The sequence below is a fragment of the Semicossyphus pulcher genome, unplaced genomic scaffold, assembly GCF_022749685.1.
Source record: "Semicossyphus pulcher isolate SPU_LCO1_2020_fin unplaced genomic scaffold, fSemPul1.0.p SCAF_8, whole genome shotgun sequence".
NCBI classification, from domain to species: domain Eukaryota; kingdom Metazoa; phylum Chordata; class Actinopteri; order Labriformes; family Labridae; genus Semicossyphus; species Semicossyphus pulcher.
Window position 1 is genome coordinate 32,949,729 of NW_027211759.1, and position 17,739 is coordinate 32,967,467.

General features: G+C 41.1%; 1 protein-coding gene across 2 annotated transcripts in view; it reads right to left on the reverse strand.

Annotated features, from left to right (window-relative positions):
- Window positions 1-17,739, reverse strand: part of kiaa1549la (KIAA1549-like a) — a 133,709-nt gene that overhangs the window by 6,633 nt on the left and 109,337 nt on the right. Inside the window, exons 15-20 of one of the 2 annotated variants that reach the window (XM_069685614.1) lie at window positions 16,196-16,320; window positions 14,298-14,518; window positions 9,534-9,666; window positions 5,888-6,129; window positions 5,461-5,626; window positions 1,857-1,954 (exon numbers count right to left, since the gene is read on the reverse strand). In XM_069685614.1, coding sequence (XP_069541715.1) covers window positions 1,857-1,954; window positions 5,461-5,626; window positions 5,888-6,129; window positions 9,534-9,666; window positions 14,298-14,518; window positions 16,196-16,320 — 985 coding nt within the window. Of the gene's footprint in view, window positions 1-1,856; window positions 1,955-5,460; window positions 5,630-5,887; window positions 6,130-9,533; window positions 9,667-14,297; window positions 14,519-16,195; window positions 16,321-17,739 lie in introns of both variants that reach the window. The other variant, XM_069685613.1, reaches the window with a different exon arrangement.

Genomic DNA, 17,739 nt, shown 5'->3' on the forward strand with positions numbered 1-17,739 from the left:
GTAAAAGAAAACAACAAAACATAATACAATTTTACAACATAATACAGTAAATTAAGTGATTTAAAAAACATAAAATCATTAATTTATGGATTCTTAATCTACTGCACGTTTAGAGATATGAATACTTCAGGTGTTTTCAGGTCCTCAGACTGATGCTGGTAAAAGCTGCCTTGTCCTGACGGGCCGTTTTTATGACTCTATGAAACAACGAGGTAAGAAAGCACCAGGCGATAGATGCGCTCTTTGTAGTCCACTATCAATAGATTGTAGTTTTTTACACGGCAGAACCACATGACATCAGTCACATCTACCCAGTGTAAGTGCAGTCGGAATTCTCTGAGCATCACGGTTGTCTTTTCCTTACTACTTTTGAATTCTCCTCACACCTTTCCTTGACCTCATGACGCTTTTCGACCGCAACCAAGGTGTCAAAGTAAAACAGCAAATACCTAAACAACGAAATACAAATGAAATAACTAAAGTAGACTAAATCATGACAGAACACAGAATAAATTAAATGCAAAACTAAACATAACAGACATGTTAGACACTGTGCAGGAGTTTACATGCATAATAAGGAAAACTCCTAAAATTAATAACAAGATTAAATAATGCAAGGAAAAATTACAGAAAAAAAAATCAACTAAATAGTTGACCATGTAGAACATGTTTAAGGCATTTTTTAGCTTATTATTCTGTGTTTACTCCACAATTTATTTATTTATGTATTTATTTTTTATGGCCGATTTTGTCATTATCCTTTACAAGCTCTTCTACACTGCAACATCTGTTACACTACAGCAGCAGATCTTGGGCATATGATGTCACTTCAAGGGCTCAGGACCATAATGCATGCAGCGTGCGCACTATTGCACACAGCTTCATGCTGCATACAAAAGAGGAAGATAATTTAAATGCTGCACTGTTCCTCCCTGAGGGTAGAGAGGAACTGATGAATGAAAGGCTGACTGATTAATTACTAAAATATATCTCTTTCTGATTTTAAAGCAAGATTAAGTGTATCACATCCATAGTTTCAAAATCATAGATTCAGAATTCAATTAACATTACAGGCATGTAAAACCAACAGGGCTGTCGCTGTCATACAAAATATATGATATATATAATATCTAATTATCTAATTTAAGAAATGATCTATATGAATTTTCTCATAGAGTAGTGTGTGCCTGTCAGTTACATTGCAGCTAGAACATGTTTACATATGCGTGTTATTTTTTTGTTTGTCCACTAGATGGCGAACAGTAAATCCACAATTCAAAAAAGCTGAACAATCCAACACTGTCTGCAGTGCTTAACTGCACAGAAACATGATGCACATAGCAACAGCATTTAAATAAAGAAACTACTCATTTAAACTGAATCACACCAACATATGGGCTTGAGAGAGAGAAGTGAGGGGGAATAAATACTTACATACACATATATAAGAAGTTGAAGGGAAGCTCGGTAAGACTACTATAAAGTGCAATACTAGATTAGAAGAAGTAATTTAATGCAGTTCATGTCTTATATGCAAGTCTTCTCACAAAAAATGTTTTGATATTTTTTTAATGATATATACAGTTAATTTGGATTAAGTAATCACAAAGCATGTAATTAATGATGTGTTGATTGCTTAACATAACTAATTAATATTTGTGAACAACATTCTCATTCTCATTTACATTTGATGTTTAGTAAGAACTAAAACTCCATTCTTAATGTTCTTGTTATTAACAGGTGTAAAGACAGTTCCTTGTTTTGTGTAATTTTATTCACATTTGTATTCTTATATACATTTTCTCATTTAAGTATGTAGATGTCTATATTTCAGTGTGTGAATGTGTGTGTGATACCGTCTTAGTGAGGTCCCCGGTGGTGGTCCTGGCCTTGAGGGGATCAGTGGCGGAGGAGACCCAATGCCCATATCAGGAAGCTGTGTGAACCGGAAACCCTGCGCAAACAACAAATGTAAATTAGAAACAAGCATCTGGCTTTATCGGTTTCTTCTTGTTTGTTTTTTAAACCAGTATAGTAAGCATTCAACTTGATGGCAGCAGCATTATGCTTTAGTCATGAGTAACCCTGTGACATTAATTAAAAGCCATGGTACTGATTTTCATTGGTATAAAGCAACTAAGTACATTAACTAACTAATTAAGGCTTTTACATGTAGTGGTGTATTTTTACATACAGGTATAATTGCTTGTTTTTCTTAAGTAAAGGAATTCAATATTGTTTCTACCTCTGCTGATTACCTAGTAGTTACTTAGTAACTCTACTTGAATCATAAAGATGAAATAGAATAGATTTGAACTATTTACAGGTGGATTATTTTGTCCATTTAGACTTATTCTTTTCTAGGCAATTAAATAATAATAAAAAAGACTTATCCTATTCTATTCTTTCAGTAGACACCACAGTCAGTGGGCCCTCTTGACACAGCGGAAGGCGCACAGTCTAAAGCGCATGGCACTAAGTGATTTAGGGTGTGTCCCACCCACTTTTGCTAGTTACATGACGCACAATCTGAGCGCAAACCGAGGTTCAAGGCACATGGAGGTTGGCTGTGTCAGCTCTCATTCCCTTTTAAGAGCCAGGTGTGCCTGCAGGCAAGTGTGTTGCTATTTAAACGGTGGATTTCAGTCATTGTTCTTATCTAAACCAGACTCGGGCCAAAATATTTAACCCTTTTTCTTCCACTGTGCCCCTGCACAGGCTGCACACACACAGGTTACTGTACGATATATGTCGATGCACAGATTGAAGTTAAAACCATTAAAGCATTCCCACTGCCTAGCAGAAATGTAAATTAAGAGGAATGCTGTATATGTTTACGCACAAGGCACAGCAGCGTAACTTTATTAATTATTTAAATCTCCAGACACGCTGTCAGGATCGGACAGGATCTTATGTTTATTAAAGTTCTGTGTGTTGACCATCAAAGAAAGGTAGGCTGTGAATGTTTATTTACTTACTGTTACTGCTGGATCACATGGCTGTATTCTCCAGTGCGTGCGTATTGGACACTGGACAATGTATTAATGTCTGTGGGCATGATTGTCAGTGTTACAGGTAGTTATGTTTGAGTATTATAATAAATGTATCAGTTTGCAAATGTGTGTCTTTTTCTGCGTGTATTAGGGAGATCGCACATCACAATGAGCGCAAATGATAGAGAGCTTGGTGTCGGTCTCGGCAGTTTTGGCCCGTGCGTGGCTCAAGCAGGAATCTCCCTGAGGTGAAGAAAGTGTGTGTGACAGTGGTGAGCTTGTCCACATCTCCCAGCACTTCTCACCAGATCGATAACAAACTGAAAGCAGTATCATGATTAAAGGAGACGAGGGAAACTAAAGCTTGCTGTCTCCTCTGTCCCATAAACAACGTTATTTTACTGTATCTGCTTTTTTCTTATGAGTAGAAGCGCTGCTGTGCGTCCCCATGTGAGTAACAAGCAGAAACTTGTGTGTTGTGAACTCGCCAATGTATGCATAATGTGCTTTAAATAGCAGAGCGAGATAGCAACGCGCCATCCGTTTGCCTGACCACACCTCATTTTAAGACCAACACGCCCATGGGGATGTCATCAGGAGGCACGGCATCAATTTTCACAGCTACGCTGATGACACACAGCTGTACATTGCCGTGTCTCCTGATGACACAGGGCCTATTGATACCCTTTTAAACTGTATTTTAGTCATGGATGGCAGAGAATTTCCTACAGCTCAACCAGGACAAAACAGAAGTTTTAATCATTGGTCCTGAAGGCAAGAGAGAGAAACTTTTACCAAAACTGCAGGATTTTAAACCATCACAATACGTGAAGAATCTGGGCGTCATTTTTGACTCTGAGCTCACTTTTATCCCACACATTAAAAACGTAACAAAAACAGGTTTTTATCATCTTAAGAACATTGCCAGAGTCTGCCCGTTTCTCTCTCAGGCTAACACGGAGGTGCTGATGCATGCTTTTATCTCTTGTCGTTTAGACTATTGTAATGCCCTGCTCTCTGGTCTTCGCAAAAAGACTATCTCTAACTTACAATTGCTACAAAACTCCGCCGCACGTGTGCTGACGAAGACCAGAGGGCGGGAGCACATTACACCAGTTTTAAAGTCGTTGCATTGGCTCCCCATGTGTTTCAGGATCGATTTTAAGGTTATTTTATTATTTTTTAAGTGTCTTAATGGTCTTACGCCATCTTATCTATCTGAGCCGCTTTTATCATATCAACCCTTGCGGACCCCTCCGGCCTTTTAGTCATTCCTAAAGTTAGGACAAAAACCCACGGTGAGGCAGCATTCAGTTACTATGGCCCACACTTGTGGAACAGCCTGCCAGAGAGCATCAGGACCGCAGAGACTGTTGATATTTTTAAAAAGAAGCTCAAGACTCACTTTTTCAACTTGGCTTTAAACTGATTTATCCTATTCTTTTAACTATTTTATTCTATTTTTATTATCTAATATTTTTTTGATTTATTCTTAATTCTTTTTGCACTTTATTGCTTTTATCTTATTTTTTCTATTTTTATCATTTTATTTCTTACATTTATCTCAGCCTATCTTATTGTCTTTTAGCCTTTTACTTTTTAGCTCCAGTGTTTCCTCATGGGAGCCCTCCACACTGGGAGTTGTGTCTGGTCTGCCCACGGGGACGTCGTCCTGGAGATCCCTCAGGCCCGGAGGACCGTGGGGCTCCGCACCTTGTGCGGAGTCTATCCCGGTCTTTCCCGGTAGGGGTGGTCTCTGTGGGTGGCACTCCCTGCAGGCGCAGACTGTGACCCCTCACAGTGCGGATGGCTCCCATAGGTGGCGTTTTCCTCACCTGTTCCTCAGTGTCCTGCCATGTCTCTTTACCATGTTTTATCCTGAGTGCATGCGTGTGTGTGGGTGGGTGTATGTGTGTGAGTGTGTATGTACATACGTGTACATGTGTGTCTGTCTATATCTGTGTGTGATAAAGTGAATGTGTGCCTCTGCGGGTGGGTCAGGAGGGGCAAGTTTCCAGTATTTGTATTATTGTGATATGTTTTTAATTTTTCTGTGAAGCACTCTTTTTGCATGAAAGGTGCTATATAAATAAAGTTTGATTTGATTTGATTTGATGGACACTAACGTGGGTGCAAGATCACTTGCTATTTACACAACATGGGCACTGGGCGTGAAAATGACAACTGCGTCAGGTGGAAAATAGCAATGACACTTCTGCTGTGTGCTTTGCAATGGGTGTGCAATACGGCCCAACTGAAGAAATGATAGCTATTAAAAACTGCTTCATCATATGCTTTTGACCAAACTCTCTGTTAATATCATTTTTCAGCCTTCCCGTAGAATTTTATTCATCTCCACTGTATTGGGGATGAGAAACAGACAGGCTAGACACTAGCTAGAGGTAGGTGAGCTGTTTATTTTAATTTTTTGGTGAGTCAACACTTAAACTTCTTCCTAAATGCTCACTGGTTTGGGTAGGCTACACTGGTGCATATCCTCGTAGCCTGTGCTCCTCTGCCTTCCTCCGCAGGGATGGTTCATAGTCCCTGGGGCACTGGTCACCCCGTCACTGTAGTGGCTCGTGTGGGACGGGTTGTAGGCTCTGTGGGCATGATGGTGGTGATGGTGGTGGCTGCTAATGAGTGAGAGGAATTTAAAAAAAAAGTTTAATCAACAGAAAGACACCTCTCTCTTTAGTTAATTTGTTTTTCTCCTATGCATTCTCTATGATCAAGACCTGTTCAGAAATGTGTACTCTACTTTGTGATAAACGGTTTAAAGTGGGATGCATGAACTTATACACTGGGATTTCAAGCAATGTAGGGGGGGACCTCTCTTTTCTATACAGAAAATCAGGATGTTTTAAAAAAAAAATTCTGTGAAAAATATTTACTTGGTATGAGGAGAAGGGGGGTCGTGGTCCTGAGGTGCCAGGCTGAAGGCGTTGCCTAGCAACATATGCATCTGTGTGCGGACCTCGTCAATGGATGGCTGGGAGCTGAGTGTGGAGGAGTCAGAGCCACGGTGAGCTTTCACCCCCAGGCTTCCAGTCCCAGTGCCAGTAGATCCACCTCCGTAACCCAGAGAGCTCATCAGGCGGTCCACATTGGTCTCCTCAAACTGTTCAGGTTCTCCCTTCAGGGCACACAGTTGATTCAATTCATTAGCATGTCCATTAAGTGATTAAAATAACATAAGCACACATGTGGAATATGGAATATGTCAAAAAACGAAAACAAACAATAAAAACCCATTCATTTTCAAGTTAATACTTTTTTGACACTTTTTTATCAGATTATCAGGCAGACAAAACCAATCTACAGTACGCACATCAGTGATGTAGTCATAATTTGGGAGGATGAAGTTTGTGTTGCTGTTGAACTGTACTTCAAGATGGAGTATGGAATATGGAAAACACTAAACACCCTTAAGTAGAAATAAACTTAATACAAAAAAGTTTAAACACAAACTATAGTCACCTTAACACCTCACTACAGTTTCAACAAAAACTGCACATTGTAACTATTATCTGAGGCTTATATTTCTAACTCCGTCCACCAGTCAGTTTAGAACTGAAGAAGCCTTTCGGATGAGAGGTGAAACATCTTCAAGAACTTCCACCAAGTCCAGTTGCCCTTTTGGATTAAGCTTTGAATTATAACTATTACTACTATTATAACCTTTATAATGGTAGGGTTTATTGCAGGAACAACATAAAGTTGCAACTGAGTGTATTTTCAAAGTTTGTTTCTAACATAGAAATAAAATGGGAGGCACTGAGAGTTAATTGGGTGTGTAAGGGGTTGAGGGGCAAGGTAATTGGAGGGATCTGCATTTCTGCCGGGTGGCTCCACCCACTCCCAATTGACAGTATTGGGAGCAGGTGTGGGAAGCCACACACTTGGGGCTGATCAATCATCAGGGGAGAACAAAGGGAATCAGGGGATTCAGTTCGGGTGGCACATGCTGGGAGTAGGAGGCTCTCTGTTTCTTGCACTGTGAGACCCAAGGCGAACTTTGAGGTGATATTTCTTTCGAGCTGGTAAGTCGGTTAGAGGCCCGGCTAAGATAGTCTTTTTCTTTTGTAGATATAATGATAGGCCTCCTGAAGGAGCTAAATTTTCTGTTTTTGTCAAAGACTTTCTGTTAGGGTAAATAAAAACCCTTTTCTACCATTAACCTGACCCTGTGTCTGATTGCTGCACCACCGTTTTTACCCTGTCCTCTGCCCAATCCTGTTACAGGGGATAAATAAAATATAGAATTTACAAATTAACACCATAATTTTAATTCCTTGCTGTATTCTTCTCTTGCCCTACTTAGTGTTGGTTTTTACCACAATAACCTTCTTAGATTCCTTATTGCTGTCAGACTGAAGTAGCCAGCCAGGCATCAGTTCTTTTTGTGCATAAGATGCATCAAATGCAAGTCAAACGCACACTTTTGTTTGAGCGCTTACAAACCCTGAAGCAAAAAGCCAGGGTTAACAGAGAAAGATGATAATCACCTTTGTGATATCCGTTATCTCTAACTGTGGCTCCGGGTTTTGTTGAGCAAGCTTAAGCAAAGAGGCCATGGGTTGAACTTGCTTTGTAGTACATCCATCCATCTATCCATCCATTATCTTCCACTTATCCAGGGCCAGGTCGCGGTGACCGCAAGCTAAGCAAGTTGACCCAGACGTCCCTCTACCCAGCAACATTTTCCAGCAAGCTCTCGGCCTGCTCCGGGGTCTCCCCCCAGTTGGATGTGCCCAGAAAAACTCAGGGAGGCACCCAGGAGGCATCCTAATCAGATGCCTTAACCACCTGAACTGGCTCCTTTCGATGTGAAGGAGTAGTGGCTCTACTCCGAGCTCCCCTGGATGTCTGAGCTCCTTATCTCTAAGGCTGAGCCCAGGCACCCTTCAAAGAAAGCTCATTTTGGCCGCTTGTATCCGTGACCTCATTCTTTCGGTAATACCCAAAGCTCCTGACCATGGGTGAGGGTTGAAACGTAGATCGACTGGTAAATCAAATTGCCTTCTGGCTCAGCTTCCTCTTCACCACAACGGCCTGGTATAATGCCTGCATTACTGCTGATGTTGCACCAATCTGTCAATCTCATGATCCATTTTACCCTCACTCGTGAACAGGACAAGAAGAGCAGGGACTCACTCCCTACCTGGAGGGGGAAATCCACCGTTTTCCGGCAGAGAACCACGGCCTCAGACTTGGAGGTGCTGACCCCCATCCCAACTACTTCACACTCTGCTACAAACTGCCCTAATGCCTGCTGGAGGTCCCAGTTTGATGAAGCCAACAGAACCACATCATCTGCAAAAAGCAGAGATGGAATTTTGAGGTCTGACTTTGTGCCGAGGATGCAGGCACAGCTCTCACTTTGGTTATACAGAGACCAGATGGCTTGTAGCAATGAGTCCCCCACCCCCCTTCTCCAAGTCCACAAAACGAAGATTGGATAAACAAACTCCCATGTCCCCCCTAAGCAGCCCTGCATGGGTACTGTTCCACAGCCAGGTCGGCTTCCACATTGTTCCTCTTGAATCCAAGGTTCGACAATCGGTCGGAGCCTCCTTTCCAGCACTCTAGACTAAACTTTACCCGGGAGGCTGAGAAGAGTAATATGCCGATAATTGGGGCAGACCATTGTAGTACAGCCCTCAGCTACAGCAAAACCACCATAAACACAGAGTATGATGTAATAGTTTGCTTATAAAACACAAAACTTACTTGCCTACCATAGACATACACACAAACATACATGCTGTTGCACAAACACACTCTCTTCTCCTTGTAGCTTTTCAACAGTTTGGTGCATTAAAGCTATTAACCGTTATCGTTGTTGGTGTGTGGTGCAGTAAAGACGCAGCATAAAGACATTTCACTCACACTCACTCGGTCTGTCCCCATTTTATGTCCTGCTCCCTCAGTATTTCTCCACCTATTGCTGTTGTTAAAATAGGGATCATATGTTTTCTAATCTTTTAGTCCTTTCCTCCAGTTCTGTCTAACTTGCTCTGTCTTCTGTGTGGTGCAAGTTTATGAACTCCATTCAACAGTGATTTGTCAATGCTCTGAAAGAGAACTCAGAGGACCAGAGTTAGAGTAAATACAGGATGAAGAATGAAAGTTATAAATGCTGTTAGAAGATAAAAGTGGCAGAGCTTTCCTTCGCTATGACCATCATGTAACATATTTAAAAGGATCCATCTATAGATAAATCATCTCTCTGTATGACTCAACTGCTAGAATTTGTTATCGGATCATCCAGCATTCTTTACAGCTCCACTTTTTTGAATATCCTCAACAGTAAATCTCTTACATATTCTTCTTACACACCTTTAGTTCTGGTTCAGACTTCAGGGTTATAGAGGTATTGGCTTCTTATCACTAAGATAATTGTATGAACTGTCCATTTTCTGCTTCTGACATGTTCTTGAATGTACCTCTTCCCTACTATGGCTGTGTTTAAAAAATACAACAAAGAACTCTTACTCTGCTTTCATCAAAAGGTACATAACTTGTCCAGTGACTCACATCGTAGCCGTTGTTTCGGATGCCCCTCCTGGATCTTTCTCTCAGTACAAGCAGGTCCATCTCCGCCTCAACTGGGCTTGGGCTGCTGAGAGACTGCCGGCTCCAGTAGGTGGGCTCCCGTGGTTGGGAGTACCTGATGAACAGATATAAAAGGAAAATGTTTTTCAAACTGCAAGCTAAGGGCCATATAGTAGCTACCTCTTGTGACACAGGCCTTGAACTCTGAAAAAAAAAAAAAAATTCTGTATTTAATATTTAAACCGATGGTACTTTCAATCTTGGGGAAGATGAATTTTGCATTGATGGATGAAAAATCAATAGACACAGTAATATAATTTATTTTACAAAAACAGTGAGAAATCAATGATTTTGAATACAGTGCTTTAGATAGTATAACTAGTAAAAGTCACAATTTGTAAATGTCACAGTTCAAGGTTACACATTTTCTCACGATTATGAAACCTTAAGTTATTTTTTTGTAGATTTTGTTATCATTCAAATTTTAGAGCAGATAAGTCACATAATCGTGCATTTGGTGATATAGGCATGAATATTGGCATGGGCAGTCTCCATGAGTCACTTGACAAGAAAATTGTCCCAGCCACTTGAAATTTCAAGTTGGTGGCCATTTTTCAAGATGGCCGCCACTTTGGTCGAACAATTAAGTGATGTTATTGTTTGGTTGGTGATATAGGCATGACAATTGGCATGGGCAGTCTCCATGAGTCACTTGACAAGAAAATTGTCCCAGCCACTTGAAATTTCAAGATGGCCGCCACCTTAGTAGAGCAGTTAAGTGATGTAATCATTCAGCTGGTGATTCACACATGAAAATTTGCATGCGCAGTGTACATGGGTCACTTGACCAGAAAATGCTCACAGCCAATTGAGATTTCAACATGGCGGACATTTTTCAAGATGGCTGCCACCTTATTGGAGCATTTAGGCTAATACAAGCATGGAAACTGGCGTGAGCCGCCTAATGGATCTTCAAAAGGTCAATTTTCTCATATAAATATAGTTTTTTTCAGTAAAAAGGATTCATTTTATGACCTCTAACACTGATGCATAAAAATACACTTGTGTTGATTTGGTGATTACAGACTAGAGTCTGATTAATTTAGACTAGAGTGAATATCTGCACTACCAGGGCACATTGGTGATATATCACTACTGTTAAACTCAGAGTGGGGTTCAATGTCAGCTAATTGAAAGTTAGTATCCCAAATGTTATCTAATTTACCCCAAATCAGTTAGATAGCCGCACCTGAATTGATAGGTTGTGCCAGCGCGTAAGAGCCGAGCCAAGGTTAACAGGGTTTTAGTTAACCAGATGGTGTACAGATCGCACAGGATTTAAATGGCATTGGATGAACGATCGGACTAGGTGTAGGGCGAAAGCATGAACCTAGTTGTATCCCATACAAGAATGTGTTTGGTAAAAGGTGGTAAAAGGATGAACCCTCGGCCTTTGCCTATACATTTGCTGCAGACATGGCAGAGGTTATCATAACAGTTCAGAAAACCAACTGGGACAGATGTTGTATTTGTCAGCAGGACACAAAGGAAAAACTTGTTTAGAAAACATGGGACGAGTGTGATGAGGTCTCAAACACATTTGCAAAACCCGTCTGCAGTGGATGATAGCGACCTGCAAGCTTTGAAGAGATTTTTTGTGCTAATGTATGACAGATCCAGCGATGTCACAACTGTGAATGAGGCGAGGCTTGATCTCTTTGCCAGAAAACAAAGACCATATGACATGATCCCACCAACTCAAGCAGCACTCAAGGAGCATGCCAAACGTGCATTTTATGAGGCTGGATACGTGTGGGGACAGGCATTAAAGCAACAACCGGAAATGCCAAGCCCATCCGACTGGGGATGTATGAAACAAGATGAGGAGTGGAAAATCTTTTGGACTCCTCTTCCACCTATTGCAGAGAGTTGTTGGGAGTTGACCAAATGCGGGTGCACCAAGGCATGTACTGGAAGGTGTAAGTGCTTCAGATATGGAGTCACTTGCACATGTCTGTGTAGTTGCCCCTGCTAGACCCTATGTGTGTATTCTTTTTGCCAGGGTTACTCCCCCTTGGCCACCTGTGTTTTCTGGTGTAGACCTATGGCTCGGCTCCCCATCGCCACATCAGTGTGTCTTTAGTTCTAAGAGTGAATCACATTTTTAGTTTAGTTCTTTAGTATTGTTTTCCACTGGCTAATTACCAGTGAGAGATATTTTTAGTTGAGGAGTTACTTTGTAATGTCAGCACCTCTACCTTTTATTTGTGAGAGATATTTTCAGTTTGTCATGGTTCCATGGCTGTGTCAGTCAGACCTGCTGTTGCCTCTGGATCTGCCTATATTACCATTCAGTACTAATTGCTCAATTATTTTTTGGAGCGCTGTCCATTCAGCACCACAGCTGTGCTATTTTACTAATCTTCCTTTTTGTTTTCCCATCCCTTAGTATTTTTTTATTGACAACATAACTGTCTGTTTGTTTAGGCCTTAAAAAAAACAAAAAAAACCCTCCCTTGTGACTGTTACCTTTTCGTGGTAAGGGAGCTTGTGTACTTCACTGAACCCTGAGAGCTATGCCGTTAGGAGGCAACTCCTGGCAGGTTTTACCACATCGGACAGGTCAAGGGTGAGAAGTTAGATAAAACACAATCAAAAAAACACTCTTGGCCTTTTTAGGAACTCAAATTAACATGAGAAAATATATTATTTAAAGATCCTGGTGGCAATCTCAAAGAATAGCTGCCATCTTGAAATCTCAATTGGCTGTGATCAGTTTCTGGTCAAGTGACCCAAGTACACTGCTCATGCCAATTTTCATGTGTGTATCACCAACTGAATGATTACATCACTTAACTGCTCTACTAAGGTGGCAGCCGTCTTGAAAATGGCCGCCATCTTGAAATTTCAAGTGGCTGGGACAATTTTCTTGTCAAGTGACCCATGGAGACTGCTCATGCCAATTTTCATGCTTGTATCACCAAATGCACGATTCTGCCTAAAATCAGCTCTTAGCCGCTCCACTATTTGGCTGGTTGCTTGAAAAAATAAATTTTGCGGTGTGAAAAAGTCACATATTCATTGTTCATATACTGGGACCTCAAATAATGATGAAGGGAAATTAAACAAACTTAGAATAGTTTTAGTAGTACAATTGAATAATAAAATATGATTCAAGTTTTTATTGCAGTATAATACTAATTTTGGGGGTAACATTTCTATATAACTGTCACTACTTCTGGTGAGACTTTGGGCCCTATTTACACAGCGGAAGGCGCACAGTATAAAGTGCATGGCCGTCAATGATTTAGGGCGTGTCCGACCCACTTTTGCTGGTAAGACGGCGCACAATCTGGGCGCAAGGTGCAAAGAGTTTGACTTAAATCCCCCGTAGGTGTGTTTTCGGCCTAACATGAATCAAACCAATCAGAGGGTCAGCTCTCATTCCCTTTAAAGCCAGGTGCGCCTTGCTATTTACACAGCAGATTTCAGTCATTCTTTTTATATATAGCGGGCTTAGACCGACATATTTAACTTATTTCTTTCCTCTGTGCCCCTGCAGATGAAGAACATACACAGGTCACTGAACAATATACTCTATGTCAAAGCAGGGATTGATGTTAAAGCCACTGAAGCAATCCCACTGCCTAAAAAAAAAATTAAGAGAGACCTGTGTACCTTTATGCACTAGCCACAGCAGCATAACATCAATTGTTTAAATATCCAGACACTCTGTCAGGATCATACAGGTCAGGCCTGGATGGTGTTTAAAGTTCTGTGTGCTGAAGGTAGGCTGTAAATGTCTATTTACTTATTGTTGCTGCTGGTTCACATGGCTATATTCTCCAGTGTGTGCGTAATGGACACTGGATAGTGTATTAATATCTGTGGGTGATAGTCAGCGCCACAGGTAGTTATGTTTGAGGATTCTAATAAATGTGCCTCTAAGTTGCGCACGTGTGTGTGTGTGTGTGTGTGTGTGTGTGTGTGTGAGTGTGTGTGTGTGTGTGTGTGTGTGTGTGAGTGTGTGTCTGTTTCTGCGTGTATTAATGAGAGTGTGCATCAGAAAGAGCGCACGAGATGGAGAGCTTGGTGTCTCTGTACTTTTTGGCCCATGCATGGCTCGAGCAGGTGAAGCAGGTGTGAGTGGAGGCAGCATTGAGATTGTCCACGTCTTCCGGCAATTCTAACCAGATTGGTAACAAACTGAAAGCAGTATCAGGATTTAAGAAGACGAGGTAAACAAAAGCTTCCCGTCTCACAGTCCCATAAACAATGTTATTTCACTGTATCTGCAAATACACTGCTTTTTCCTGATGAGTAGAAGCACTGCTGTGTATCCCTGTATGAGTAACAAGCAGAGACTCGTGTTGTGAAATCGCAGATGTATGCCCATGATGCGCCCTTTAAATTACAGAGACGGACTGCACCATAGACTTTAGACCACGTTTTTGTTGGTCTATGGCGCAGTCATTTTCTGCGCCACCCGTTTGCCTGACCACACCTCATTTTGGGACCAACATGCCCATGGGCGGCCATCACAAGGCACTTTGTGATGGCCGTACGATAGGGCCCTTTGTCTCACAGCAGCCCATGTTTGAATAGACTGGTCCATTTTATTGATTTGTTCAACCATCTGGGCATGGTTAAGGCCATTAAGGCTTGTGATTAATGGGCCATTCCTGTTTTGAATGATGGCATGCACCTACATATACTCCTTTTACAGTTTAAAGGCCCTGTTCATACCTCTTGTGACATCCTGCAAAGGAGGCCCTCTTCTCTTCAGCGGTCATTGGCTCCTTGACCCCCTTGTCATGCCGACTCTGCCTGGTGTCACGGTGACTGTAACCATGGCTGCCACTCTCAGACAAAGAGAACTCCCCGTAGCCTTTCCTTCGAGCCTTTTGACGAAGTTTGTTCCTGTAGTTCTCAATGTCAGACTTTTGCTTCAACCCAACATGGTTTGTCTGCAATCAATACATTCAAGTGTTTAATTCAAATTCAAGTAATTCAAGTAATCATATTTCCCTAGCTCCATTCAGATGAGGCAACCAAGTGCTGTTTTAGTTTCAAATAAGATATCTTCATGTTTTTGTGTCCTTTCTCTTTAGTGCTGAGAAAATATTTTTTTGTTTTGTTTTATTTAAGATAATTTTTAATAAAGATACTTTTTTTTTGGCTTTTGCCTTTATTTGACAGGACAGCTGAAGATAGACAGGAAATGTTGGGAATAGAGAGTGGGGGACGACATGCACCAAATGATCGGCAGACCGGAAGTCGAACCTGCGATCAGTGCGACGCGGTCTATAGCCTCTGTACATGGGGCGCCCGCTCCACCAACTGAGCTATACCAGCGCCCCAGAAAATTTGTTTTTTTTTAAACTTGTTCTGCAGTTTGATGATTAGAGAATATGTCATGCCTTAACCATGATATTTTCTGTTAATGATCCGCAAGTAATTGAAGATGAACTTGAAAACAGGAGAGCCCTGAGGGAATTTTGTGGTTCTTTTGTTTCAAGATTAATGGATAATTTACCGTCAGCCTGTGTATCACTCTCAGCTTCACAGAGGTTAAGGTGGAAAAGGGGAAAGACGGGAAAGTAAACAGTGAGAGGTTGCTGGGTAATAGGAAAGTGGCAGGAGGATTGAGAAGTTCGAGCAGGAGAGGAGGCATATTATTTGTTGCATAAATGGATAATTCATATTCAACAACTTTTTGTCAGATATCCCCAGACACCTCTGTCATATGAAGTGAGGTACCCCTTCACAGAAACCACCTATCATCCTAATATGTTTCAAATGAGTTTAAACTGGATGTTATCTCACGCTATTGATCATATATTATGTAAGGGATAATATTTAGTGAGTTTAATTACAGCATTCCGAGGTCTGCTATTTCTCTATAGCAGAAAAAAAGAAAAGAGATGAAAACCGTGGATTGATATAATTACAATTATTCCTCCAGATTCTTTGATCAGCTTTATCCCTAGCAATGGTCTGTTTTTCATAGCAATGGTCTGCTAATGAGAAATCTGTGACGATTGCGTGGCTTTTGCGCCAGCTAAACCTGTGTAAATGACTGTGCAAAAGGACTCTTGACACACATGCAGAGGGTTTAATGCACCCCAAAGTGCGCTGCAGAGCAAACAGCGTCTCTGTGCTCCTGTGCCGTTCACGCATATTTAAAGAGTCATTATGCAGACATTTGGGGAAAAATTGGCCCTTTTCTATTCAAATGAGCCTTGTGGCAACACTTGTGTCCACAATCGGACACAAAACAAGAGCAAACTACATGGATCTGTGAAACTTTATGGGTGTGTTTGCGCTTGAATATCATACCATCTATACATAACTGTTACTACAATTATTATCACTTCAAATGTATAACTGGAGTAACCTAAAAGTGTGACTGAACAGCAGCACACAAGATGGAGTGCAAGGCCATCAAATACTGTTGTACACTATCTATTGTGTCTGTATGACTCATGATGATGATGTTCGAGTTTTTTTGTAGTGTCACATACTATCTACACTGCAGACTTACCTCACAGCTGAGTGCTATAAAGCCTCAGACGTGCATGTGCATTACGTGTGTTGGCGTGTTTTGTGTGTGTGTGTGTGTGTGTGTGTGCGTGCAGACTCACCTCCCCATTGAGGACAACAGAGTCTTGGCTGTGGGATGAGGAGGAGGGGTAGGAGTAGGTTGGCTGAGCTGTCATGGGTTTGATTGTAATGAGACGCAGAGAGCCTGAATGGTCCTCATATGGGTCTTGTAAGACAAGGAAGACAAAGAGGTGAGCAAAAGTCAGACAGTCAGTCCTTTCAGTAAGCTCCATTGGCCATTCTGCAATTCTGCAGCATGAAAGATAAGGGAACATTAGCAAATATGCTTTAAAGCCGAGACTTGGATTTAAGCACTAATTCCAATCTAATGTCTGTACAGTAAATATAGAGGGTAGAGTCAGGAGCTAGTTACTTTCACTTAGCATTAAAACTACAAATGGGAAAAAAGCTAGTCTGACTCCAAAGGTGATTAAAAATTCCCACCTATCAGTACCTCTAAAGCTCATTACTGCTTAAAATTATGTTTGTTATACCCTACAAGAGCCAAAGGAAAAACAAAACAGTGATTTTTTTGTGATGTACAAAGCAAGGCTCGCTGTTTACCTCTGTTAGCAGTCATTATGCTAAGCTAGCTTTATACTGACTGGACAGATATGGATTGGTATTGATCCTCACTTCTAACTGAGCAAGAAACCAAATAAGCTTATTTTCAAAAATTATGTTGTTTCCTTCCTTCTCAATTTAATTTTGAGTACTTTGTTTGACTACATTTTTGATGTGAGCTATTAGTAGAATGCTGTCGCTTTCTTTTTGTTTACAGGCAAACTGAGTGACAAATTGAGCATGCTGATAGTTAGCATAACTGTTAGGTCGTGATTAAAGTCGCTTAGTCTGGGACTCCTTTCATTTGTAAAATGTCTACGGTTTACTTAAGGTACTGCTTAAAGTTGTGTCTTTATACCTGGACTAACAGCAAATATTGTCAATACAGCGTGGCCTAATAGGCCTAAATGGCAAATGTTCAGAAAAGATAACAATCAAACTCTGTTCAATCAAACTAAACACTGCCACTGGCTATTAAAAATACAACTATACACTGCAACATAGAGTAGTGGCTATATGGAGGCAGTGCAAATTTAAACATGATGAGTAGAGTTAGTGTAAAAAACGTACGGTGCAAATGTGCATTAAGATTTATAACCACTAATAAGTGAGTGTGTGAGTCATAATGCTTGCAAAAGTTATATTGTCCAAGAAAGCTGACTTCCCCAGATCACAGGGCCCTGCCAATAGTGCCAAAGTTCATGGATGCAATGTGCACAAGCAGCCAAAGCCTCTGCCTTGCTCTATCACATTTCTTTTAACTTATACTCTGACTCAAATAAAGAAAGCTAAATGTCTTCACCTATCCAAATTAAAAACCTTGGGTAAGCCAGAAGGTTTGTGCTAAACTCAAAGCACAGTCCACCGCCTCCAACCAAGGTTACCTGTGGATGCTTACAAGCAGCAAGGCATGACCTCCTAAACATTCACAAAAGGACTGTGCGGCTTTTGCGGCTAATAAACCTGTGCAAATGACACAAAAAAAACACCGCCTTATTCCTGAAGCGTGTGCACAGGGTTA